The 27600-nt window shown below is 37.9% G+C and overlaps 1 protein-coding gene across 2 annotated transcripts in view; it reads left to right on the top strand.

Moving 5' to 3' along the window:
• Positions 1-16225, top strand: part of ZNF507 (zinc finger protein 507) — a 35907-nt gene extending 19682 nt beyond the window's left edge. For both annotated transcript variants that reach the window (XM_010950025.3, XM_045512938.2), the window contains 2 exons: positions 12094-12228; positions 12362-16225. In XM_010950025.3, coding sequence (XP_010948327.1) covers positions 12094-12228; positions 12362-12743 — 517 coding nt within the window. In that variant the 3' untranslated portion in view covers positions 12744-16225. The remainder of the gene's footprint in view (positions 1-12093; positions 12229-12361) is intronic.
• The last annotated feature ends 11375 nt before the right edge of the window (positions 16226-27600 follow it).

Here is a 27600-nt window from a genome sequence, read left to right as displayed (position 1 = left end):
TGACAGGGTTGCCTCCTGTGTATGGTCAGTTGTTGTATAAAGTCTGGTCTTTATATAAATATAAATATATTACAAATAATAATAGCTAACATGTTTTAGAACATTTTTCATGGGCCAGACAGTGTGCTGAGTGCTCAGTATGTGTCAGCTCACTTAATCCTCATTGTAGATATGGAAACAGAGGCTGGATAGATTAAACAATTGTCCCCAGGTCACACAAGTGGCAGAGCCAAGGCTTGAACCCTTGCTCCTGTCAGCTGTGCCACTCTGCCTGTCTCTGCGCCAGAGAGAACTCTTCGTGAGGTGCAGTGCCAAACCACCCCCAACTTTGTGTGAAGCAGCAGCTCTTTTATTTTGCTCAGGGATTCTGTGAGTCCGGAATTCAGAAAGGGCACTGCAGGGGTGGCTTGTCTCTGTTCCATAAGATCTGGGGTCTCAGGAGGGAAGAGGTGACTCAGACGGCTGGGGTTCCAGTCATCTGAAGGCTCCTCCCCGGTCTGGAAGTCGATGCTGGCTGTTGGCTGGGACCTCAGCTGGGGTTTTATCTGGAACACATAACATGATTTCTGCACATGGACTTTCCAGCTATGCTGGTTCCAAAAGTGATGCTTAGATAAGAAGTAGGCATGTTAGAGCAGGCAGATAGCTAGATATGAGCAGAGAAAGGGGGACACAGACCAAATGGCAGGAATTGGGCAGAAAGGAGGGGCACAAGCCAAATGCAGGAAACCACACATCATGTAAGCAGCAGGGGTCCCTGGGCAGAGAAAGAAAAGCAGGAACCTTTGGGCTGATAAGGGATCATGCTTTTGGGGGTGACAAGTGGCCTGGAGAAGAACAAAGAAAGGTGAAAAAAGGCAGGAATTTCTAGTGTCCGAATGTAACCTTTTGCTCATTATGCCCTCATTTCAGTAAAATTAGCCTTGCAGACCAGAAGTACGCATCATGCATTGACTCCGTGACACTTCCGATCTAGACTAAATAAGGACAAAAATCTCTCCTCCCTTTGGGAAGGTGGAGTTGGGATGATAATCAGGGAATATGACACCAAACCCTTCCCTCCCCAATGAATATTCCGCCCATTCATTGTTACACCCTACGTAGCTAATTTGCCAAAGAAACTCAGGGCAGCCGCTCACCTGAGCCTGCCCGCTCTCCCCCTGAGAGTGTACTATCCATCCTTTAATAAATCCTCACTTTACCTTTTTTAACCACTACATCTTGTCTCTGAATTCTTTCTGGGACGGGACAAGAACCTGGAAAACCGGTTGCATCCACCGGCAACAGGCAGAAGCTGTATTACCTTCTGTGACCTACCATTGGAAGTCTTATACTGTCACTTGCACTGTACTTTAGACTTCCTAAATCTCTTTTAGTGTGAAGGCATGTTGAATTGTTAGTCAACTATGTTGGCTTGGGGAAAAACACAGGTCTCTGAAAATCTTGAATTTATTTTAAGGAAAATAGTTTAGCAGATAGTTTAATTTGGAGGGGGAAAATATGTTTTGTTTGGAAGGAATGAACTGAAGGAGTTTGTTTTTCACAGTGGCATAAAGAATTCTTGAGTTCATCACAAAATGAACCCAAGTGGCTGCTTCTCTGAGCCTTAGTTATTCCTTTAAAAGCATAGAAAACTAACAAAATGTGGTAAGACAAACCCTATTTAAAATTTTCTATTGAAACCTTTTTATGTATGCTCAAATCCCACCTCAAGTATTGTAGGACATGCAGGTTCTTGCCTAACCCCTTAAGACAGTCGTTCCTCATTGAATCAGACCTGGAGTAGTGTCCAAGTAACGTTTTGGGCCAGGGAGGTGGCGTGTTTTAACCATATCCTTGTCTCTGTGGGGTTCTAGGACTAAAGTAACTGACCCATTAACAATGGGAGAAAGCCTATTAAAAAAAAAAAAAATCAGTCCATTTTTTAGCCAGATTGAGAAGGCTTGGGTTTTCTGATGTCAAATGTTTTCCACACCACCAAGCAACTCAGTTCTCAGCAGACATTAGCTGAGTGTCCTGCAGATTTAACTCAAGTCTGTCACTATCTACCTGGAGACAGCATCAGATCCCACCTGTTAAGGGCTCAGTCCCACAAGACTGCCCCCACTTCAGATGCCAGTCATAAGTCTAGGTTGGTACATGTGCTTCTGACTGACTGACTATAAAGTAGTTTTTGAATCAGCTATAAATGAGGTTCCAATAACCCCTTTCTCAGGCTTCTAGTACTTAGGAAACCAGTTTCCTTTTATTTACCAATTTTTAAAGGATACAGATGAACAGCCAAGTGAAGAGGTATGTAGGGCAGGTCCAGGACGAGTGGAGCTTCCATCCCCTCTCTGGGCCTGCCACTGTCCCAGACCTTCCATGTGTTCACCAACCTGGAAGCTCTCTGAATCATCCTTTTAGGTTTTTATGGAGGCTTCATTGCAAAGACACAACTGGTTAAATCATTGGCCTTAATAGTTGAGCTTGATCTCCAGTCTCTCCCCCTCAGGGGTGATGGGACTGAAAATTCCAAACTTCTAATCATGTGGTTGGTTCCCCTGGCAACCAGCACCCATCCTGAGGTTACCTAAGGGCTTTCCAAAAGTTACCTTATTAACATACAATAGGTCCTTTTTTTTTTTGAAGGTTCAAATGCCTTTTTTTTTTAATTGAAGTATAGTTGATTTACAGTGTGTTTCTGGTGTAACTGCATAGTGATTCATTTATACATACACTCCTTTTCATCTTCTTTTTCATTATAGGCCGTCATTACAGGGTATTGAATACAGCTTCCTGTGCTAGACAGTAGGACTTTGCTGTTCATCTGTTTATATATAGTAGTTATTATCTGCAAATCCCAACCCTCCATCTCCCCCTTCCCCTGGTAACCATAAGTTTGTTTTCTATGTCTGTGAGTGTGTCTCTGTTTTGTAAATAAGTTCATCTGTGTCCTGTTTTTTAGGTTTCACATATAAGTGATATCATATGGTATTTTTCTTTCTCCTTCTGGCTTACTTCACTTAGTATGATGTTCTCCAGGTCCATCCATGTTGCTGCAAATGGCATTGTTTTATTCTTTTTTATGGCTGAGTAGTATTCCATTGTGTGTGTGTGTGTGTGTGTGTGTGTGTGTGTACACAGATACATACACACACACATATATATATACCACATCATCTTTAACTAGTCATCTGTCAATGGACATTTAGGTTGCTTCCATGTCTTAGCTATTATAAAATAATGCAGCTATGAACATTGGGGTGCATGTATCATTTCAAATTAGAGTCTCCTCCAGATATATGCCCAGGAATGAGATTGCTGGATCATAGAGTATGTCAGTTTTCAGTTTGTTAAGGAATCTCCATACTGTTTTCCATAGTGGCTGCACCAAACTACATCCCCACCAACAGTGTAGGAGGGTCCCCTTTTCTCCACACCCACTCCAGCATATATCATTATAACAATAGAACTTTATTGCTCTCCTCGCTTAGGAAATTCCAAGGGTCATAAGAGCTCTGTGCCAAGAACTGGGACTAAGACCAAATATATTATTCATTTCTTATTATAAATCACAATATCACAGGTTTCTACACTGGCTTTCTGCTCTTTTTCTCATTTACCAAACACATGGTCATGGAAGTTGTGAAAGAGTATGGTTAATAAAAAAGTGAAAAAATACTTTTAGAAAGTAAGTGTGATAAAGTGAGTATAACAGGATGGTAGTATAATAGTGCTTCATTGTCACTGCTTTAACTAAGAGAATTTGGTTTGCTTCATGGAATATAAGGAAAGTGAAGAGGGAATGAAAAGAAGGAAGTAACAATTTGGCAAATAGAAGTAATATTCTTAAAAATAGAATGAAAGTAGATTTAAGCCACCTTAACTTTGAAGTTGAGGTTCTCTAGTATCCCTTCTCCTCTATTCAGTTAAACATCATTTTGTTAAGTGCTTATCCTTATCAACTTGCTCCTCCTTTTTTTTTTTTTTTCATACTTAGATCTTTTAATGAACACTGACCATTGTAAGCATCCCTTCAGAATAACCTTTGTACCAGGCTGAAGTAGCTACTCACAGAATTAGGGCTTAGTTGTTCAGCACACTGCCCTTGCTTTATCTCTCCTTTCCTCTTCTTAAAACAGATTTTAGGACTTCATATTAAAGGATAGTGATTAATAGCAAAATTTACAGAAATAAGTCTTGGTCCTATATAATGAGAGAGAAATTTGAAAAGCAAGACAGTAAAGGCTTCGTCTTACATGCATTGTTTACACAGGAAAGCTAATGAAAGTAATAGACTCTCAGTCATAGATTACACTGAATTGTTAGAAGAGAGCATTTCTGACTGAATAATATTTCACTGTAAGTTTTAGCTTTTCTTACTCTTTAAGGGTGTACTTGTCCTCCACAAACTATTCCAAAAATAATTTGAGCATTTACTTCTGGAATATGTGGCTCACTACTTGTATAAATAGCCATTATTAATTTAAATGTGCTTATTTTATCATACCTGGTTTCTCCTTGGGGTAGTAAATGCTGACAGATCAAGATGGCTAAGCCCCACAGTTCAGGAACATTCTTACCTCTGGGAAAGTAAGATGAGGCAGTCAAGATAAGACACACAGGAAGTTTCAAAGGTATATTAGTAATATTCTCTGTCTTAACAATGAGTGTTCATTTTTCCTTTATTCTTAATGATTCAGGGCATAGGGATGGGGAAGGGACTTTATCCTACAGAATAATCATCAATATATGTAAATATAAAACATATTTGTTACAGAATTATTTATAATCTTAATAAGGTCAAAAACATTCTATCTATAATAATAGTAGAATGATTAAATGATGATACTTTCATTGGATGGAACATTACAGCCCATTGAAAATGCGTAACTTTTAACTTGAGAAAGTAATTCTGGAACACTGTCAAAAATAGGATTAAGAATGTATAGCATGATTCCACTTTTGCTTCAGATCTATGTATGCACCTTAAAAAAGATGGGGAAATTATGCAAGTACATTTTTAGAATTTGCACTTAATATTTGCTTGTATATTCCATTTTTGTATGAGGAATATAGATTATATAATCAGGGAAATGTTTAAATAAAGACGTCATTTGCTGACCAGTTGAGTTAGGACAGAAAATGGCTCAGCAGTTTAACATAAACATCCAAACGCAGGGTGCATTTCAGACAACGTAGCAAACTAGATAAGGTGATGAACAACTCTCCCAATGAAGATGACTGAAATGCTGGGTAAATATTGGAAAGAATGTTTACACATCTAGCTCATCTATCAGGGAAATTGAGAAACTGCAGAGGTAAAAATCAAAGTAAAGCCTGTGAGGTAAATGAGCGGTACCTATCAACACGAATGAATCTCAGAAACATGGAGCCAAGACAAGGGAGCAAGTCACACAGAATACATAAAGCTTGATTCTGTTTATATGCTCAAAAATATGCAGGTAAACAATGTTTTAGGGATACATGTAGGTAAAACTAAGAAAAAATAAGAAAATCATACAATACAGAATTCAGGAAAAGTAGTGCCTTTTTTGAGGAGGAAAAGATGAGATCTTGGATGAACCCACCATGAGCTCTTAAAACAGAAGTTACATTCTCTCTTAAGCAGGTATTATGTTCACAGTGTTCATCATTTTTTAAAATTGCATATACACCTTACACCACTCTTTTACATGAGTTTCACAAAATTTTTCTGCAATTGTATATGTAGAGTATTTAAATTCTATGGGAGAAGTGGTGATAAGGAAATTAAGTTAAGTACATGGATCTTGTTGGTAGTTCAGTTTCTTGTTTGAGGTTTTGGACGGAAGAGCTCCTACGGAAGTTTGTGCTCTCGCGTTACTCACACTTACTGTACTCTGAAATTTCAAGTGTTGTTGGGGGATTCATTTAGCTAAGCCCTAGTCACCAAACTCCACGCATATCAGAGCCATACAAAGCAAGAACTGCCTGCGTGCGCGCACACACACATTATGCTTATTTCTACGTATTTTTTTTTTCTGTTGCTCTTATAACTTGAGTTTTTTCTTCCTTTCCTAGCTTTCAATATTTTTGTTATGTAGGAAGGCTGTTGATCTACACAAAACGTTAGGTTTATACCCTTATTGAGTTATCTTATTACTTGTAAAAGTTTTTAATTCCTATTGGATTGCCTAGCTGTGTAATTGTATTATCTGCAAATAATTTTCTCATTCTTTCCTTTATGATATTTACACCTCATTTCTTTCTGTCATCTAATTGTACTTGGCTGGTACCTCCACGACACTAGAGAACAGTGGGGCTAGTGAACATCCTTGTTTCTTATTTCTTGTTTTGGGGCTTAATGGGAATGCTTCTGGTGTTTCCTCATTAAACTTTTGCTGCTGTTGTTGCATTCTTTTTTACTGAAGTAAAGTCAGTTTACAATGCTGTGTCAATTTCTGGTGTACAGCATAATGTTTCAGTCATGCATATACATACATACGTTCGTTTTCATTAAGCTTTACACTAGTTTTGGGGTTGAGATAGATATATTTTCTCATGCTGAAGAATTATTCACCTACCACATTTTGGTGAGAAATTTTATTAAGAATGTATATTAAGTTAGGTGTTATCAGCCTGACATAAATGCTACTCCTAAAATGTGGTAAGGAGTACACAGTAGTCTCCATGAAGTATATTTGCAAAAACAAAGAAAGAAAAAGGAAAAAAAGAAATGAAAAAAATTAACCCTGAATCTAATGAAACCTCTACAGCAGTAGTTCTCACCAGGTGAGACATTTGGCAATGTGTGGAGACATTATTGGTTGTCACAACAGGAAGAGAGGGTGTTACTAGCGCCTAGTGGGTGCCAGTGGTGCTGCTAAAATCATCCTAAAATGTCCAGAGCAACCCCCACAATAAAGAATTATCTAGCCCAAAATGTCATGTGCTGAGATTTGGAAACCCTTTTCTAGATCTCATTACTGGTTTACAAGAAATGTCAGGGATATAGGAACATAACACTAGATCACCAAGAGGGTAATCAGTGCCGTTCATAATATGAGAAATTCTACAAGGCAAATGACCTGGTTTCTTCAACATATGAATGGCATGAGGAGGAAAATGGAAAGAAAGAAGAATTATTAGATTAAAAGAGATGCCAACCAAATACAATATAGTACTACCCATTTTATATAAGGGACTTCAGCATCTGAAACTTGGGTACCTGTCGGGGGTCCTGGAACCAGTTCCCTGCAGATACCCAGGGACAACAGGACAACTGTATAGATCTTGTTTGAATCTTCATTCAAATAAGACATTTCTGTAAAAATCAGAGAAATTTAAGTTGGGGGATACATGAAACAAGGTTGACAAAATGTCAATAATTATTGGAGCTGGGTGATGGAGATTCATTATACTTGCCTACTTTTGTCTTTGCTTAAAGATTTCCATAATAACGGGTTTTATTAAAGTGGATATTGAATTTCTCTAGATTAAGTTTCAGTGACAACAATGAAAATATGACTTTTCTCTTCTGATCCTTTGAAATAGTGAATTGTAATAATACATTTCCTAATATTAAATTCTCTGTATTCCTAAAATAAGTCTCCCTTCCTCACGGTATTATTATTCTTTTAATATACTGCAGGATTCTGTTTGCCAACATTTATTCAGCATATCTGCATTGATACTCATAAGTGAGACTGCTGTGTGGTTTTCTTTTTTCTGTTGCTCTTGCCAAATTTTAGTATCAGTGTTATTCTAACTTCATAAAAAGACTTTGGAAGCCTTTTTTTAAAAAAAAAAAAAAAAACTCTCTGGAACTTTAAAGATACAAGCTAATTTAAATACAAAGAAGCTGGCTACTCTCTATTAACTTTAGATGTTGGAAATAGCGCATCTTTAGAAAAGAACACTGATACCTCATTTTCTCCTTCCTCTGAGTGTTTCCTAAACAAATGAACATATTTTGGTGCAACTATCAGAGCTTATGGGCTATATTCTCAGTGACTTTATCAAAAGCGTTATGCAGACTGTCAGCCTTGTTTAATAGGCTCCTTTTTAGAGCAGGTTAGGCTCACTGCAACATTGAGCAGAAGGACAAAGATTTCTTATATACTCTGCCCCACACATTCGCAGCGTCCCCCATTATTAACATTCCCCACCAGAGGGGTACATTTGTTGGAATTGATGAGCCAGTATTGACATACCATTATCATCCTAAGTCTATAACTTATGCTGGGGTGCACTCTTGGTGTTGTACACTGTGTGGGCTTGGACAAATTTGTGATGACATGTATCCACCATTACAGTATTATAGTATCATACAGAGTACTTTCACTGCCCTAAAAATCCCCTGAATTCCACCTGTTCATTCCCCCTGGTGGTCCAAACCCCTGGTGACCACTGCTCTTTTACCGACTGCATGGTTGCATAGTGCCACACGCTCAACTTTGTTCTTCTCTTTCAGTATTGTTTTGGCTATTCTGGATCTTTTGCCTATCCATGTAAAGTTCAGAATCAGTTTGGCAACATCCACAAAATAACTTGCTGGAACTTTCATTGGAATCTCACCGAATCTATAGATCAAGTTGGAAAGAACTGACATCTTGACAATATTGAGTCTTCCTATCCAAGAATAGAATCTGTCTGCATTTATTTAGTTCTTTGATTTCTTTGATCAGAGTTTTCCTCATGTAGATCATGTACATATTTTGTTAGTTTTATACCTAAGTATTTCATTTTCAGGACTGCTAATTAAATGGTATTATGTTTTTAATTTCAAACGCCACTCGTTCATGGCTGGAATATAGGAAAGCAGTTGACTTACACATGTTAACCTTGTACCCTGCAACCCTGCTGTAATCGTTTATTAGTTCCAGGAGTTTTTTGGTCTGTTCTTTCAGATTTTCTACGTAGACAATCATATCATCTGTGAACAAAGATATGTATCTTTTATTTATTTTTTTAGTCTAATAGCATTTCTAGGACTTCAGTTATGATGTTGAAAGGGAATAGTGAAAGAGGACATGTGTGATTTGTTCCTAAACTTACCAGGGAAGCTTCTACTTTCTTATCAAGTATCATGTTGGCTACAGTTTTACTGTAGATATTCTTTATCCATTTAAGGAAGTTCCCTTCTATTCTTAGTTTGCTGAGAATTTGTTATGAGTGGGTGTTGAATTGCATCAGATGCTTTTTCTGCATCTATTGATATGTTGATATGATTTTTATTTACCTGTTCATGTAATAATTACATTGACTGATTTTCAAATGTTAAACCAGCATACCTGGGATAAAGCCCACTTAGTTACAGTATATAATTCTTTTTATACATTGTTGGTTTCAATTTACTGATACTTTGTTGAGGATTTTTGCATCTATGTTTATGAGAGACATTTGGGCTTTAGGGTTTTTTTTTTTTTCCTTCTAATGTCTTTGGTATAGAATAATGTTCGCTTCATAGAATGAGTTAGGAAGTCCCTTTTTTGTATAGATACACGTTCCTGACCTGAATTATTTTCCTTCTTTCTAAAGAACTTCTTTTAACATTTCTTGCAAGACAGGTCTACCAGCAACAAATTCCTTCAATTTTTGTTTGTCTGAGAAAATCTTTATTTCTACTCACTTATGAAGAATAATTTTATGGTACAGAATTCTAGATTGGTTGCTTTTTCTCTCAACACTTTAAATATTTCACTCCACTCTCTTACTTGCATTGTTTCTGAGGAGAACTTGGATGTAATTCTTTGCTTCTTTATAGGGAAGGTGCTTTTTCCCTCTGGCTTATTTCAGGAGTTTTTCATTTTCTGTAGTTCAAAAATGATATGCCTAGGTGTAGCTTTTCTGCCGTTTACCCTGCTTGGTGTTTTCTGACCTTGTATCTGTTGTTTGATGTCTGACATTAATTTGTGGCCATTCTTAGTTATTACTGTTTAAAATACGTCTTCTATTCCTGTCTCTCTTTCTTCTGGTATTCCCATTATGCATATTTTATACCTTTTAGAGGTGTATGTTCTGTTCTGTTTTTTTCCTGTCCTTTTTTGTTTGCTTTCTAATTTTGGAGGTTTCTATTGAGATATCCTCAAGCTCAGAGATTCTTTCCTTAGACATATCCAGCCCACAGATAAGCCCATCATAGACATTCTTTGTTTCTGTTACGTGTTTTTTACCTCTTTTTGGTTCTGATCTCTTTGTCTGATTTTCTTTTGGTTCTTTCTTAAAATTTCCATCTCTTCTTTCATCGCTCATGTATTTTCCCATGCTGTGTATTTTGTTCATTAGAGCTCTTGGATATTAACCAAAGTTGTTTTAAATCACCAGTCTGATAATTCCAACATCCTGCCTTATCTGATTCTTACTCCTTTGTTCCTGTGTCCTCTGTCTCTTCAACTTTGGCTTTTGCCTTTTAGTATGTCTTGTAATTTTCTTCTCGATAGTCAGGCATGATGTACTGGTAAAAGGCACTGCTGTAAATAAACCTTTAGAAATGTGATGGTAAGCTGTGGGGGAGAGGGAATGTTCTGTAGTCCTGTGATTAGGTCTCAGTTTTTTAGTGAGCCTGTGTCTCTGACTTGTGTACATGCACTTCTCAGCCCCCTCCCTTCCCACCCCTTGGCAGGACGAGATAGCTAGAGTGGGCTGGAGCTGGGTATTTCCCTTCCCTCAGGTCAGTCATGCACTGATAAAACTGTAGTGGGTTAGGCTCTGGTTAAATAGTTTCTCCTGAGGGCAGACCTTGTTAAGAACAGAATGCTCTGGCCTACCTCAGAGTGGTTCTTTTACCCCTCTGCTGACTGTGCCTCTTACTGCTGTGGGGAAGAGTCCAGACAACTTACCTGATTTGTTAGGTTTGTAATTAAGTATTAATAAAAATAGGTACTTTTTTAAAGTACATTTGCAGTTTCCTAAAGAGATAAACATAATCCTGTTCTTAGGTATTTATGCAAATGATGAAAACTAGTATCTGCACAAAAACCTGCACGTGAACTTTTATAAACTTTATGCATAATTGCCAAAACTTGGGAACAACCAGATGTCCTTCAGTAGAGAAATGAATAAACAAACTGGTACATCCAAACAATGGAATATTATTCAGTGATAGGAAAAGAAAAAAAGAGAGCTTTCAAGTCATGAAAAGATGTGGAGGAACTTCAAATGCATATGGCTAAGGGAAAGAAACCGATCTGAAAAGGCTATGTGCTACACAATTTCAACTATGTGACATTCTAGAAAAGGCAAAACTTTGGAGACAATAAAAGAATCCGTGGTTGCCAGGGACTGGGGAGGGGATGAATAGGTGGAGCACAGGGGATGTTCAGGGCAGAGAAATTACTCAGTATGATATTATAATGATGGCTTCATGACATGCATTTGTCCAAACACACAGAACTGTACAACACAGTGAGCCCTGACGTAAACTGTAGACTCTAGTTAGTAATAATGTATCAGTTCTAGCAAAGGTTCCCCACTGATGCAAGATGTTAATAATAGGAGGAACTGGATATGGGGAGAGGGAGTCAACTTAAACATGCTGTAAAAACTAGTCTGTTAATTTTTTATAAGTACTTCATTCAGTTCAAGTGTACTTGATTATGTGAAATAATTTTTATTGTGAATAAAAATGTTAAGATTGTTATGTGTTTTACTTATGAAATCTAAATCGTTGAAGCATTTCAACACTACTTACATTTTCTGTGATTCTGTAAATGAGCCAGAGTTTATGTTGAAATTAATTCCTTATTGCTTTCTTAAGAAATACAGAGTGGTATAGAGTATTGATTTTGCATGTGTGTGGTTAAATAATTTAGAGCAAAGATTTTGCATATTAGAAATCTTTCCAAATACTATAATAGCTGAAAGTAATATGGGATGTTTGTCTTGATTCTTATAAATTCTTTATAATATAAAATAACTTTATTTCACTGATTCTAGGATATCTATTCGAGGACATTTGAGCCTCTGAAATCAATATGTCTCTTATAATCAGTGACATCTTAGACTCAGTGAAATGTGATGTCTAGTAAGTCTTCAGGAAAACATATTTAATCATTGTTACGGAATCGTTGCAATTACTGAAGGTGATATTATGGGATCATCCCAATTTCCGTCATGTCTGCCTTTCAGATGCTCTTTGTGTGGGTATGTGTGCAGCCATCCTCCTTCTTTGAAGTCTCACATGTGGAAGCATGCCAGTGACCAAAATTACAACTACGAACAAGTGAACAAGGCGATTAATGATGCAATCTCACAAAGCGGCAGGTATTTGATCTTACTGTTATATAAATAAATTATTGCTATTTATAATTATATATAAATTAAAGCGTTAGGATTAAATCTACTAGTCCACATTATAACCAACTCAAGGTTTGATGTGTTTTGTTTTGTTTTTAAGAGTCCTGGGGAAATCCCCAGGAAAGTCTCTATTAAACAGCAGCGAAGAAAGCGCCGATTCTCTCACCGGAAGCTCAGAAAATTTGGTGTCATCCTCATCCTCAGAGCTGATTTCCCAGGCTCCCAGCGAAGTTGTAGGTCCCAACGAGAATGGGAAACTGAGCCCTACAAGTAATACCTCATATAATTTAGAAAAAAACTCCAGTCTGGCCCCTCCTGGTATGGAGTATTGCGTTTTACTCTTCTGTTGTTGTATTTGTGGTTTCGAATCTACCAGCAAAGAAAATCTCTTGGATCATATGAAAGAGCACGAGGGTGAAATCGTAAACATCATCCTGAATAAGGACCACAACTCAGCTCTGCCCACAAATCAGATGCAGTAATGACCTGACGAGGGAGACGGTGGAAGGGGAATCCTTGGAACCACAGTTTCACCTTTGCGCTGCCCAGTAGCTTACTAGACACAGAAGAACCAGTTGGTGTGATTTTTGAGGAAATGACAGCTGTGACTTTGGAACCAAATTTGTAATGTAATGAAAGGAATTCTGAATGGATAAGGGGGTAAAAATATTTAAATATTTTGAGAGAGGGAAAGTGGGTTGAGGAGGCAGCAAAGATGTAATCTTACAATAACCCTCTGTTACCTCTTCTTAGTTTGAGTGTATTTATTAAAAGCTTATTATAGTGTAGAAATGCAAGCAAAAGAGTTAAGAAAGGGCTTTCCAGGAACTATTCTAAAACTTTGTTACGAGAGTGTCACAGTCTTAGATGGAGCTTAGTTTTCTTCATTTTCAGTTTTGACATGAATGACAGGCCTCTTGTGAGAAATGGGAAGCAGGTGTCGGAGAGTTTCTCGGTGTCAACAGGGAAAACATCACTAGAGGCCTTTGAGATGATCAAACTAAAACCTTTACCCAGACTGATAGGAACAAATCATATACTCAGTCTGAGATACATTGCTTTACTCTTTAAAAAGAAAGAAAGAAAAGAGACCTCTAAATCCAAATCTTGATTGTAAATAGGCATTTACAAAGTAAATTATTATCTTCAATTTACAGTGAATGTCTTGTGGACAAAGGAGGAAAGAAGTGAATTCCCACCAGCCTCAAACCAAATCTCAAGGTTCATGGAAATGGTGCTGGTTGAGCACAGTGCACTTCTCAGAGGTTCTTTTCAGAGTGTTTGATGGAGCACCCCAATTTTCTTAATGGTTATATAGGCCTTCTAAAGCTCTCTTCTGAACTAAACCAAGGTTGTTACCTGAAAGAGTCTATTAAATAGCAAAGAAGGAAAGTTTGCATTTGCTCATCAGACCTTAGGGTTAGTGTGAGCTGTTAAATAAAAATCATTTGGGGGAAGAGGCATGAAATTCAGAAGCCCCTTAAAATGAGTACTGCTATTGAGATGTTACTCCCTGGGGTTTATCTAGTTATACTTAGCATCAGAGGTGTAACCAAACGTGGCTAAAATGTAGTAAAACTTCAGGTTGTTTCTAAAACTTTTAATAACCAACAAACAACATTTGGCAAGTCTACAGGGTTTCTCCTATCTAGGAAATTCCATTTTGTTAGTGTGCAATGGGACATTTGGAAAACCAACTAACAGTACTTTTGCATTAAAACTCACCATCAAATAGATACAATCTCATTAATTACCCATTTTGTATAATGTATTTCAGAGGGTGAAGAGAACAGGGTTTTTTATTTTTTATTTTGCTTTAATAGTTCTGATCATTTATTTATGTGTTGTTTTGTTCATGTAAATTCTGCCTACAAAGTCAAAAGGCAGCCGGTGCGCCATGCAGTGCGCCATCTTCGTGGAGCTCTCTCTGAATTTGACTTCTGACATCCTGTAGGGCTGAGGCTGTGACTCTCAAAAGCTTAGAAAACATCAAAAACAGAATTTTTTGAATAGGATACTCTGTAGACACATTTTAGCAAACAGTTCTCTTCCCAAAGTCCAGGTATGTGTTGAATGAATTAACATTTTTAAGATTGCATTAAGAACTATTTAAGTGGGGCCAGGCATCTTGAAACGTCTGATTTGTTTTTTTAGTCTCATTTTGGTGATGCTATTTAAACGATTGTAACTTTGCAACTCTTTAATTTAGGTAGCTTTAATTTATTTGTGAAAGTTAATCCATTTCTGATATGTGGTTTTTAAAAGATAAAATGAATTTATATATACTAAACTATATTCCCAAATCCACATGCAGTGGATTTTCTCATTTCTCCCCTTCTCAGAATTAAAATACAATTATATTTCATTTCAAATTCAAATAAAATATTTTAAATGGTTCCATTTTTATTATTAAATTATTGCCACCCAGTCAATTTCTTCATTACTGGTAGCTGGGACTCAATGTCTCTTTATAAAAATCTATTGTTCTGAAAATTAACAACCTTAGAAGAAATTCATTTTATAAACTTTCCTTGGCTTTGATTTTATGTAATCGTTTGGAAAATACTAATAACCAGGAAACATTCCCAAAATTTTAGCAGTGAATTTTTAAGTTACTTTTCTTTATTTTCTTAAACCACTTCTATTGTTACTTAAATTTTCCATTTGGAATCATGAATTTAAAGTTCCCCTAGCTCATGGGAAAAAGTTAACCCAGAAGTTCAAAAGTCTTTAAGTGTTCATCTAATTCTAGCCAAAGTTATCTCCAAAAGCTTCATCCTGTCCACAGGAGGAACCATATACGAAGGACCTTCCCATTGTGGTTTTGTGGCAAGCCTTAAGTTAACAGTGTCTCTACCAAGAAAATTGAGTATTTCTAAACATAATAATGAAGACTAAATATGCAATTTGAATTATAGAAGAGATAGGTATTAAAATAATCAGCAGAAATTCCCTTTATAGGAATAACATTTTACTTACTGGTACTAGGTCTTTTGCCATACAGAGCTCAAAGTATTTCTTTTCCATTCTGAACACTTAACAATTCTAGGATTTGATAGTGAAAATAATTTTTAAAACAAACTTACTGGATAAAGGCAAAGGTGGGGAGGGGGAAGATGATGCTTTCTGATCATTATAAGTAATACTTTTCAGGGCTCTATCATTTTCTCTCTTTCTCTAATAGTCCAGAATATGGTTGGTATCCCCAGTGTTCTGACAGTACCATGCCTATATTCCAGTTGATCTGTCGACTTCAAGCTCTGTGTCCAGCTGGTGCAATGTCGTGACACTGACTGAAGCCTTTGTTCTAGACCTTTAACATCTTCGAGGTAGTTATCAGTGGCTTCGTTACTATTTTCTTTGTCGTCTCTCACAACGACCTGGTGGGCACCTATGTTTACATTGTATCTTCCCGCAGTGTACTTGGCTTGACAAAGATAAGCAGGCTTCTCTATTGAGACTTACTATATTTTTAGTTTTCATAGACACTTATTTAATCTTTTTTTATTGTACAGCAAGGTGCTCTAAGTAATATTCTATAAAATATATTTAATAGAAATTTGAGTTTGATATTCATGGACATGAATACATGTATTTTTTTAAGAAATAACTATTGTGTAACACTATGGCATTGCTTCTATAGCCAAAGTCTAAAAATTTCTGGAACACTGACATGTAAAGACTACAGTTAATTCTGACACTGTATCATTAAAATAGGATGATTTGCATTTTGTAAAATTATCCTGCACATCGAGCTGCATGCCTTAAAGCCTAAAACTCTAGGATTGTGTTCATGGTAGAACAGTTTATCTGTTCAGCAAACAGTGAAGCCAGGTCTACAGCGCTTCTTTAACTACCTTTGGAAATACTGTACAATGTTAGAATAATTTATTTTGCTTTACAGGAGTTTGTCATGTATTGACTTTAATATTGTATTTTGGTAATAAATTTTTTGTTAAAAACACTTGCCTCTAAGTTTTATTAACAAAAAGTCATATCCATCTTGCCTTGAAAATGGTGATTTAATCACTTAGAAAGTTGGGTTTAAATAATGAAGCACTTCCCAAGGGTTAAACAGGCTTATGATTAACGTTTGGTAACGCATTAAACTATTGCTGACCAGCATTTAACTGTGTTCCACAAAGATAATTTTAAAAGTATTTAAATTGTTTTACTCATTTTAAAAATTCAGTCTACTTTAAAGTTTTTTTTTCCTTGCTCCACAGTTCTTCATTTTATCTTCCAAATCACATCCTTATATTAAATGCTTTAAATTCTGATACAGTCATAGTGCTAAAGACCAGCTCTGTTCATGACAGTTAGCATTCTGTACTTGCACAGACTTGTTGCACTGGCAAGCGAAGCTGCCACCGTTTGATTGTTATCACTGGTCTGCTTGCACATTTGTGCCCCAGAATCCTGGGCTACCTCAGCTGCAAGTGTCTCGAGTCCAGATATTTCTTCCCAAAAGCTACAATTCCTTGTCCTGTCTCCCTAAGGGCAACAAAGTTATACCCCCTATCTTTCAAGAGCCAAATCCCAACATTGTGTGCCCACTTAACTCCAGATAGTTGTACAGAACATACGGTGCAATTCGGTAGCCGCTGGTTATTCAGCACCTGAAATATGACTAGGATGCTAAGTGTGCAACACACAGCAGCTCTGCAGACACAGTTCAAAAAATGTAAACTACCTCATTAGGTAGTTTTTTATATGGATTACTTGTTGAAACGATGACATTTGGGATATTTTAGGTTAAATAAAATACACTACTATTAAAATTAATTTTACCTGTTTTTATTTTTTAATGCAGCTACTAGGAAATTTTTCGTTGCCTACATGGCTCACGTAGTATTTCTGTTCGACAGTAGAAGAGGGATTAGTAAACTTATAGCCCCTCGAATCTGGGCTGCCACCCATTTTTGTACGTGAAGTCTTACTAGAACACAGCCATGCCTATTTGTTTTCGTGTCACATATGGCTGTCTTCACGGTCCAACTGCAGCGCCGAGCAGTTGTTACAGAGACCGCAAGGACCGCAAAGCCCGAATCATTTACTGCTTTAAGGAAATAGTTTGATAGAAAAAGTTTGCTGACCTCTGAACTAGAACAGTGGTATGATCAGTGCTGTAAAATTCCCAGAAAGAAAAAAAAAAAAACTTCTTACAAAGAAGCGACTTCTAGCGTGCTGTTTTATAACTAAATTACATTTCTCCCTGTGTAATTTTTATACAGCCCCATCCATCGTTTACGACTTCAGCCTCACTCGCTATTTCGTCACCTCTGCTCCTTAAAGCCAAACACAATTTGCTGAAAATAACAACACACATATACTAGATTAAATGATGGTGCTTTTTCCTCCTGACAACCCTCCAGTGTTGGTGGTACCCTGCACCCTTTCAGTGCTGTGGGCGCTACAGCTGCAGACGTGCTCACCCCACGGGCATGTCCAACCGTGGTGGAAGGCAACCGTGGCAGCTAATCCTCTCCACTGCGGTGACACTTGACTGGCCTAATCCAGGATGTAAAGAAGAGTCTTAGATGCACCTCTCCGTGATGAACAGCTTGTCTGAGTCTAAACCTGAATTCAGGGGTCGGGTGGAGGCTGTAGTTGGCTTTGATGGAGAACTCTTGACCAAATGGGCAGGCCTAAGAGAAAGTCACAGCATTTGCCTACATAGATTCTTCCAAATCAAGCAGCAAAGATGTAAAATGAACATTTTTGGCCCTATAAATTCTCAGAGAATTTTCTGTTCTTAATTGGTGCCACACAGTAGGTAGTATATTTTGGTTTATATCTTGGAATCCAAATGACTGTAAGACACTTAAACCATTTCCAGAATCCGACACGGGCAGCAAAATCCAGTTTGTATGTTGTGTTGAAGGACTGTAGACCTCATTTTCCTGCTGGTACATTAAGACATATACTGTATCTAGTTTTCTCATTTCAATCATGAAGTGTAAGATTATGACATACTTGGTTTTTTATCTACGGAATTATTTTCCCTGTATGAGTAATTACTGTTTAAACTGCTTGTCTTACAAAAGTTGACTATAGTAGATTCTCCTCTGAATTAACAAGTTTAATTTTAGGCATCTAATATAAATTCCTACCAGTATAGAACAAAATCATCAGATGGTGGTGGTGGTCTGGTTCCTGACTCAGCCACATTTACGCCGGTTGTGCCACTTAATCCAGCTAGTAAAGGCGCCATTCAGTAAGTCTGCAAAACTAAGTGCAAAGGCAGGTCATTAATTCTGAGGTACGTGGGGCCTTTGTTGGAAAGGACACTACAAGTTAGGTGGACGGAGTTTCATTTACACATATCAGAAAATAATGAATCCTTGACCATGAGCTCAGACCCAACTGTTTCAATGTTTCTGATTTCTCAGCTTTATCCTTTGTTAAAAGGTAAAAGGGAATAACTATCCATTGCCACTGAGATCAGAAATAGTAAAAAAAAATTTTTTTTAATTATTATGAAGTATGTCATCCTAAATATGTACATAACAGAAAACTGTGACCTGAAGAGACCCACATTTTTCACTGTTCAGGTCTTTTATTAGTAATAGTGTTATTTAAAGGCTTATTGTCACTACTGAGCACATCTCCAGATTTCTGGTTTTTCTACTTGTCATTTTATTAATTTTAGTATCCATACTTCTGCAAAAATGTGGCTGCGTTTTACTGAAATAGACACATCAATCTACATCTTGCTCTTTTTGTTTATATCTGCAATCCTATTTAAATTCTGTATTTCCAACCACAAAAGGTGTTAGAAAAATCTATTTCAGGTTTATGAGAAAGAGTACAGCAGGGTAGGGTTCGTATCTTAAGCTGTGTTTATTTCTGATCCTCTACAGCTAACGTTCTACAAAAAAATAGTTCTGCTGAAAAAAGTAACTGTAGGAAACCAGTGGTTTCAAGGTTGTCTTCACCTGCTAAGCCCTTCTCCAGATGAAGCATGAGGACACAGTCGGTGAGGCACAGTGCCTTTCCACAATGCTGAGACTGGAGTCCTTGCAGGGTGTCACTGTTCAGGTCAAAAACTCCAAAATGAGGCTCTTTAGAATCTGCACCCAGCTGGAGCAACCCTGTACTCAGTGTACAAGTGCTGAAAAAGGTTCCAGGGTACTGTGACGCTTTTTAAAACTTGCCTTGTAATCACAGGAAAAACGGAAGCATGCATTGTCCTAATGGAAAAGCAGTCACCATGACCCCTCCGAAGCGAGGGGAGGACATGCGTGGTGGACCGCCCTCCAGCCTGCACGCGGAGTGGGTATTGCTACCTCAGCTGGTTTGGAATATAGTTTGGCTTTACCTTTGTTAACCTCTTATAACCTCTTCTGTTTTCTGAAATGTAAAGTTGACAGTGTAATACCCACTTCAGAGAGGTATGTGCATTAAATGAAACCATCTATAAAACACTTGGTCGAGTTCTGACAGTTCTGAACAGTGCTTGGTCCCAAGCCATGTGCCCTTGAATAAGGCATTCAACCTTTTTTGGAGCCTCAGTTTCTTCATCAGTAAAACAGACGGTAACACTTACACCTTGCAGAGTTGTTGTGAAGATCAGCAACCATGTGTCTAAAGGGCCTGGCCATCTGGGTGTTCAGCAGTTCCTGTCACGATTTGCGCGTTCACTGTGTGTGTGCATGTGTAGGGTGGAGGTGGGGGGAATCAAATGCCCTTATAAATCGTGGTATCAAAGCTTCTTGTTACAGCCTTGGCAAGGAACCTAAGAACCATGCTGGTTTGTGTTCTCAGGAAGGATACTCAAAACCAAACAAAATACCCTATCCTTTAAAAGATATAAAAAAAGACAAACCTGGTTCATTAGTACCTAGAATATTGTATGCAATTCACATCACATCTAAAAAGATAACACTTGGTGGGAGAAAGTGTTAGAACACTGCCCTGTTACCATCATGTTAAGTTCTTACACTCATTTTCTCACACCTATAAACTGACATTAGGTCTCACTGTGTGAGAATGGGCCTCTCCCTAAAGAAGCCGATGAGCTGGCAGCATTGGCAGAACTTAGGCCGAAGGAGAGAGAATGGTACTTCGAATTGCATGCACTCAGTGAAACAGCCAATGGGCTCTGAGGGAGAGGAGAAGGTGAGAAATGGCCTGTCTCAGACCACACGAGCCTCTCACACAGAAGTCAGTCTTTCAACCATCTCACAAGGACAGTTTCATCTAGAGGACTCTGGTTCAGGGCAGTCCTAATTCTGAAGTGTATCTGCAGGCCAGCCCCCAAAACATCCTCTTCATGTGGGATGCTGTCCTGTGGGTCTGGAGAGCAGACTAATGACTTAGATCCACCAAGCCAACTTACGATCAGGTAGGAAAATGTCAGAAGGGGCAAAGATAAAACCAAGTCAGCACTTGTGTTTAACCATCATCCACTGATGCAACTTACTCTTCAAAGACTGATTGGAACAAGAGAGCTTAGTAGCCATATTTCCAGCTATAAGTCACACCTTACAAAACAAAAAAGGATACGTATGGAAGTAAGATACAAAGGACATAATTTCTAATTAAAACAAAACAAAATCTTAAAACAATTACATTCTTTTTTTGTAAACAGAAGTGCCAGAATTGAACTGTAGCTGCACCCATACCCAGTTTTAGATATGCTAAGAGTTTGTTTTTGAAATTCAAGAAGACACCAGATCCTACCTACACAGCGACTGGCTTTTACATAGCATTTGTCAGCTGATTTACTTAAATACTTAATAAACATCTTTTTACTGAGTTTCTAAATGCCCTCGAATGAGCTTTTCTAGAAAAACCTATCCAAGAAAATTAAACTTCCAGTTTTAAAGAAATTGTGTTTTTCCATAATGAGGGTGGGGATTACAACTAGGAAATCCGCATTTAGTAGACAATCAGATAATCAGATATCTTTTAGATTGATTTTTGGACCCTTTACTAATACTAGTAACTATGAATTACTCTTGTTCTGAGTCGTAAGCCATTTCCACACACTAGCTTTATACAAGAATTCTCATACTGCCTGTGCTTACAGAGATTGTGATCATCAAAGACACAAGACTAATAGTCTACATGAAACAATACACATTCAACCTCAACCCTCAAAAGAAAGTACTTTTTTTTTAACATTTTTTATTGATTTATAATCATTTTACAATGTTGTGCCAAATTCCAGTGTTCAGCACAATTTTTCAGTCATTCATGGACATATACACACTCATTGTCACATTTTTTTCTCTGTGAGTTATCATAACATTTTGTGTATATTTCTCTGTGCTATACAGTGTAATCTTGTTTATCTATTCTACAATTTTGAAATCCCAGTCTATCCCTTCCCACCCTCCACCCCCCTGGCAACCACAAGTCTGTACTCTCTGTCTGTGAGTCTATTTCTGTCCTGTATTTACGCTTTGTTTTTGTTTGTTTGTTTATTTTTGTTTTTGTTTTTTAGATTCCACATATGAGCGATCTCATACGGTATTTTTCTTTCTCTTTCTGGCTTACTTCACTTAGAATGACATTCTCCAGGAGCATCCATGTTGCTGCAAATGGCATTATGTTGTCGGTTTTTATGGCTGAGTAGTATTCCATTGTATAAATATACCACTTCTTCTTTATCCAGTCACCTGTTGATGGACATTTAGGCTGTTTCCATGTTTTGGCTATTGTAAATAGTGCTGCTATGAACATTGGGGTGCAGGTGTCATTCTGAAGTAGATTTCGTTCTGGATACAAGCCCAGGAGTGGGATTCCTGGGTCATATGGTAAGTCTATTCCTAGTCTTTTGAGGAATCTCCACACTGTTTTCCATAGTGGCTGCACCAAACTGCATTCCCACCAGCAGTGTAGGAGGGTTCCCCTTTCTCCACAGCCTCTCCAGCATTTGTCATTTGTGGATTTTTGAATGATGGCCATTCTGACTGGTGTGAGGTGATACCTCATTGTAGTTTTGATTTGCATTTCTCTGATAATTAGTGATATTGAGCATTCTTTCATGTTCTTTTTGATCATTTGTATGTCTTCCTTGGAGAATTGCTTGTTTAGGTCTTCTGCCCATTTTTGGATTGGGTTGTTTATTTTTTTCTTATTGAGTCGTATGAGCTGCTTATATATTCTGGAGATCAAGCCTTTGTTGGTTTCACTTGCAAAAATTTTCTCCCATTCCGTAGGTTTTCTTCTTGTTTTACTTCTGGTTTCCTTTGCTGTGCAGAAGCTTGTAAGTTTCATTAGGTCCCATTTGTTTATTCTTGCTTTTATTTCTTCTAGGAGAAAATTTTTGAAATGTATGTCAGATAATGTTTTGCCTATGTTTTCCTCTAGGAGGTTTATTGTATCTTGTCTTATGTTTAAGTCTTTAATCCATTTTGAGTTCATTTTTGTGTATGGTGTAAGGGAGTGTTCTAGCTTCATTGCTTTACATGCTGCTGTCCAGTTTTCCCAGCACCATTTGCTGAAGAGACTGTCTTTATTCCATTGTATATTCTTGCCTCCTTTGTCGAAGATGAGTTGACCAAAAGTTTGTGGGTTCATTTCTGGGCTCTCTATTCTGTTCCATTGGTCTATATGTCTGTTTTGGTACCAATACCATGCTGTCTTGATGACTGTAGCTCTATAGTATTGTCTGAAGTCTGGGAGAGTTATTCCTCCAGCCTCTTTCTTTCTCTTCAGTAATGCTTTGGCAATTCTAGGTCTTTGATGGTTCCATATAAATTTTATTATGATTTGTTCTAGTTCTGTGAAATATGTGCTGGGTAATTTGATAGGGATTGCATTAAATCTGTAGATTGCCTTGGGCAGTGTGACCATTTTAACAATATTGATTCTTCCAAAAGAAAGTACTTTTCATCTGAGTTGTGGCAAACACTGCCCGTTCCCCAACATTCGTTCTTCTCTCCCATGGTGGTAGCATTTGTAGCTGGGTACCTACCAGTTAGACTGTTTCCCAGTCTCCATTATAACTAGGTGAGGCCACGTCCCAAACAATGGCTAATGGGACACTAGTAGAAGTGACATATGAAACTTCTAGGCTGTGCCCTTACAATTAAGGGGAGTTCCATTTCCTTCCCGTCTCTTTTCTGCTGTCCTGTGAATGTGGTGCTGAGCCATCACTAACCACAAGAACAAGTGTGACACCTTGGTGACAGCAGAGCAATGAGAGAGAAAGACCCTGGGTCCCTGATGCTGTGGAACTGGGCTGCTTACATGACAGAGAAATGGCTTGTGTTTTGAGGTAGTATTTTAGCAATGTAACCTGTATCCTAATTAATACTGAATGCTCAGCCATTATTTCTAGCCTCTACACACACACACAGACACACACACACACACACACACACACACACAGTGAAAATCTGTTAAAGACAAAAGTCTACCTCCAGGACTCAGTCAGGGCTCCAACCACAGAAATTTAACCAGTATCAGTGTTTCAACCCTTTTTTCATTACCACCCACCTAGGGAGCCTTTTTTAGACTTTTTCCCCCTAATCACCCCCCACCATGAAATTTGAATACCTTAGATATCCTCTATATATGTGCTTTATCTATAAAAAGAGTACTTTTTTTTTGCAACCCCCAAGAGCCAATTTTCTCCCTGGTGGGGGTGGCAGTGGGGTAACAGCACATGGAGAATGCATGCTCGTATAAATGAACTGGCTGATGACTGGTGTGAGAAGAGAAAGATACTGCAAACTTTGCTTCCTGGTATCTTTACTGAAATTTTTTAAAAGCCATCAAGAGATGCCATTAGAAACCTCTCAGAGGGAGCTGTATTGGAGCACCAAACAAAGGGCAGAGTCCACCCCCTAGAGTCCCCACACTGCTGTTGGGGTCATTTTAAGTCCTAGCGGCTTTCAGTCCTGGCGAGTTGCAATCAAGCCTGTGAATTCTTAAGTCCTTCAGGCTGGCTTATCAACATCCACGTGGATTCAGGAAGATTTCCAGGGAGCACTTGGTAAGAGTTAGTAAAAATCAAACCCAGTGCCAGATTAGCCATAATTTAAGACAGGATAAGATCTGAATTTGAGAGTGTCAGAAACACATTTCTGGCTTGAAAGACCTACTTCTTCCTACAAAAAAAAAAAAAAAAAAATCCAAGCCATACAATGCACGCTGGCATCTGTTAGCAGGAAATGTCTACTTCTAGGATTTTTAGACACCTGTTGTGTACATGCCCTTTTTGCAGGGAATGACATTACAGCAGTCCAAGGGAACAAACTGGAAAGACTAGCCAAGGCCACTGGTTTGTGGACTAGAACAGCCAACATCCAGGAATCCTCACATTTGGCAAAACACTTAGGTGATAAAGCATCGTCATCTGCTTTCACTGGATAACTTGACCACGCATGTCCTCATTCAGAAGTATACAATAATTACCGTTGCCATGGAAATGAAGGAGAAACGTGTAGGTGGAAATAACAGACAAGTAGACGTAAGAGCAGCAGGTGTCGAGGAAAATGAAACAACACTGACAATGTTTACTTTGTTAAGTTTCTTTAACAGAGTCCTTGGATAATTATGTGACTCTGCTAATCTGCCTATAAATTTCACTATTCTAAACCTCTACAAATCTACAGAGTTGATTAAAGGAAGAGAAAGAAAATACTAACAGTATTTCATAATGCCTTAAGGATCTCACAGGGATGGAGCCAAGTATTTAAAGGGGGGAAGGAGGACTCCAGTGTAACATTGATTCCTGTGCAACTCGAATGATCTTTGAGCACTGAGGAAACTGATCTCCAGGACTCAGCATGGGTTCCCTAAGACCAGGCATGCCAAACCAGGCTTGGAAGGATTCCTTAGACACACCCCACCTCTGAGGTCTCTGACATGGTTCATACACAAGGAATGTATAAAACAATCTGTGGATGCAGAAAGAACATAATAGGGTTTCCATTTGTATTTGTTTTAGCTAAATGTATGTGTATGTATATATATATGTACATATACATATATATGTATGTGTCCACACATATGGAGATGACAAAGATTTATTAAGATAAAACAGTGAGATCAAAAAGAGTTTGGAGACCACTACTCTGACTTTCATCAAGACAGTGGAAAAAACCAACTGCGTGGGTGATGTGGCAAAATGTGAACGTTGGAGTGAGGGTACAGCGTGGGGGTAAAGTGCATGTCTAGTGTGCACGAGGTCCTGGGTTGGATCCCTCGTACTTCCATTAAATAAATAAATTAAACAAACAAACAAACAAACAAACAAACAAACAAACCTAATTGCCTCCCACCAAAAAACAAACAAACAAAAAAGTAAAAAAAAAAAAAAATGTGAACTTCATGAAACTGCTATTGGTAAACATCTATATAAGTGGGCCAAGCCGTCTTCAACTGAATACATGTTGTAGGAAAAGAATACACAATATTGTAAAGATCTTATTTCTCTCAAAGATGTCTATCCCTTGCATATAATTCTAGTAAAGCAATCTCCATGAATTCTTTTCTGGAAACTGGTAAAAGATTATAAAGTTTATTTCAGCAAATAAATATGCAGAACTTGCCAAAACGTGTGTTTAAAAGAAGAATAATGAAGGGAAAAGTAAGTGCTCTCCCAAACGCCAAAGCATTCTATAAAGAAACAGTCATTACAACTACTGTATGTGGAACTGTTGCGTACCAGTTCTTTTCATAAGTCCTTTAAACACAATCAGGGGTTTACAAATAGGCCATATACATACAGGAATTAGTATGTGGTGACACAGATAATTGAAATCAGTAGAGTAAGAATGAAGGTGAAACAATTGACTCTCCAATCAGGAAAAAAAAAAAAAAAAAACCCTTATTATCTCTCCCCATATTAAGAAGATGCAGTATTTTCTAAAACTAGAAATAAAAAGTATTTAAAATTTTTTACAATCTTGGGATGAGATTTTCCCAAGCATGATGGAAAAGCCCAGAAGCTATAAAGGAAAGATGCTAGAGTTGACAATAGAAAATAAGAAAATCACTGCAGAGCGAAACACCCCAGATGAAGTACACAACAATGAGAAAATACCTGCAAGGTAGATGACAAAAAGTTAACAGCCATAATCTATAAATAATCCCTTTTTATAAAGATTAAATTGATGATTGGCCCAAGAACGTGAAAAGACAAATCAGAGAAAAAGAAACACAAAGGGCCAAAGAATCTCCCTATGTAACCACCTCCACCTCACTAACACATTTAAAATGATATATCATTTGTCACCTAGGATTGGCAAAGATTAAAAATATCCATTGTTGGCAAGGACGTGGAGAAATGAGCACCAAAATGCACACTAGCGGAAGTGTAGAGCAATAGAATTTTTAACCTTTTTGGAACGCGGTTTGCCAACATTTATCTTAATTTAAAATATGAGCTCTAGCAATTCTATTGCTAGAAACATATCCTAAAGAATTACATAAACATAAGGATATTCTCTACGGCATTGCTTGTGATAGCATAAAGCTAGAAACATTCTAAATGTCTAGTTAGAGGGGAATATTAAATAAATTATGACACATTCATAGAGAGGATTACTACCATACTGACGACCTATCATTGTGTAGCAAAATTACCTCAGAACTTAGCAGCTTAGTACAAAAATACACATTTAGTGTTCTTACCGTATCTGCGCACCGTGTATCTGGGAGTGGGGCGGACGAGCAGTTCTGGTTCAGCATCTCTCGTGAGGCTGTAATCACCTGACAGCTGACCTGAGCTGGCAGATCTTCCTCCCGGGTGGCTCACTCACATGGATGGCTGATTGTTGGCTAGAGGCCAGTTGCTGCCCACATGGCCATCTCTACAGGCTTTTTGAGTGTCCTCCCAATATGGTGGCTGGCTCCTCCCCGTAAGTGAGCAATCCAGGAGATTGCTGGGATGTCTTTTATGACCTGGCCTCAGAAGTCCCACAATGCCACTTCCATGGGATTCTGTGGCTCACGCAGAACAGCGAGGACTCCGTGAGAGGGCAGTGTAGAAATACCAAGCAGCAAGGATCATTTAAACTGAAACTTAAAGGCTGAATAGTAGTTAAGTCAGGCAAGGAGACAACTTATAAAAACTTGGAAAGAAGTTTATGAATAGAAAGCAGAGACAAGGCTAGAGAAGTAAAAGGAGCCTGATTCATGGCAGTACTTCCAAGCTGTGTTAAGGAGTTTGATTTTTATATAAAGCCAGTAAGCCACCAAAAGACTTGTATTTTAGTAAGATCACTCTGGTTATTGAGGATATATGGGTTACACAATAGGGAGGAATCAAGTTTGGCTCTTAGGTTATTGACTTGACCAATTAGGTAAATGGGGCACGTGGGATGAAAAGTAGGTTTGGGGACCAGAAAAGGTTAATTTTTAACCAGTTTCAGGTGA

This window comes from Camelus bactrianus, chromosome 9, assembly GCF_048773025.1.
Source record: "Camelus bactrianus isolate YW-2024 breed Bactrian camel chromosome 9, ASM4877302v1, whole genome shotgun sequence".
Classification (NCBI taxonomy): domain Eukaryota; kingdom Metazoa; phylum Chordata; class Mammalia; order Artiodactyla; family Camelidae; genus Camelus; species Camelus bactrianus.
This window is presented reverse-complemented; position numbering and strand designations above follow the sequence as displayed.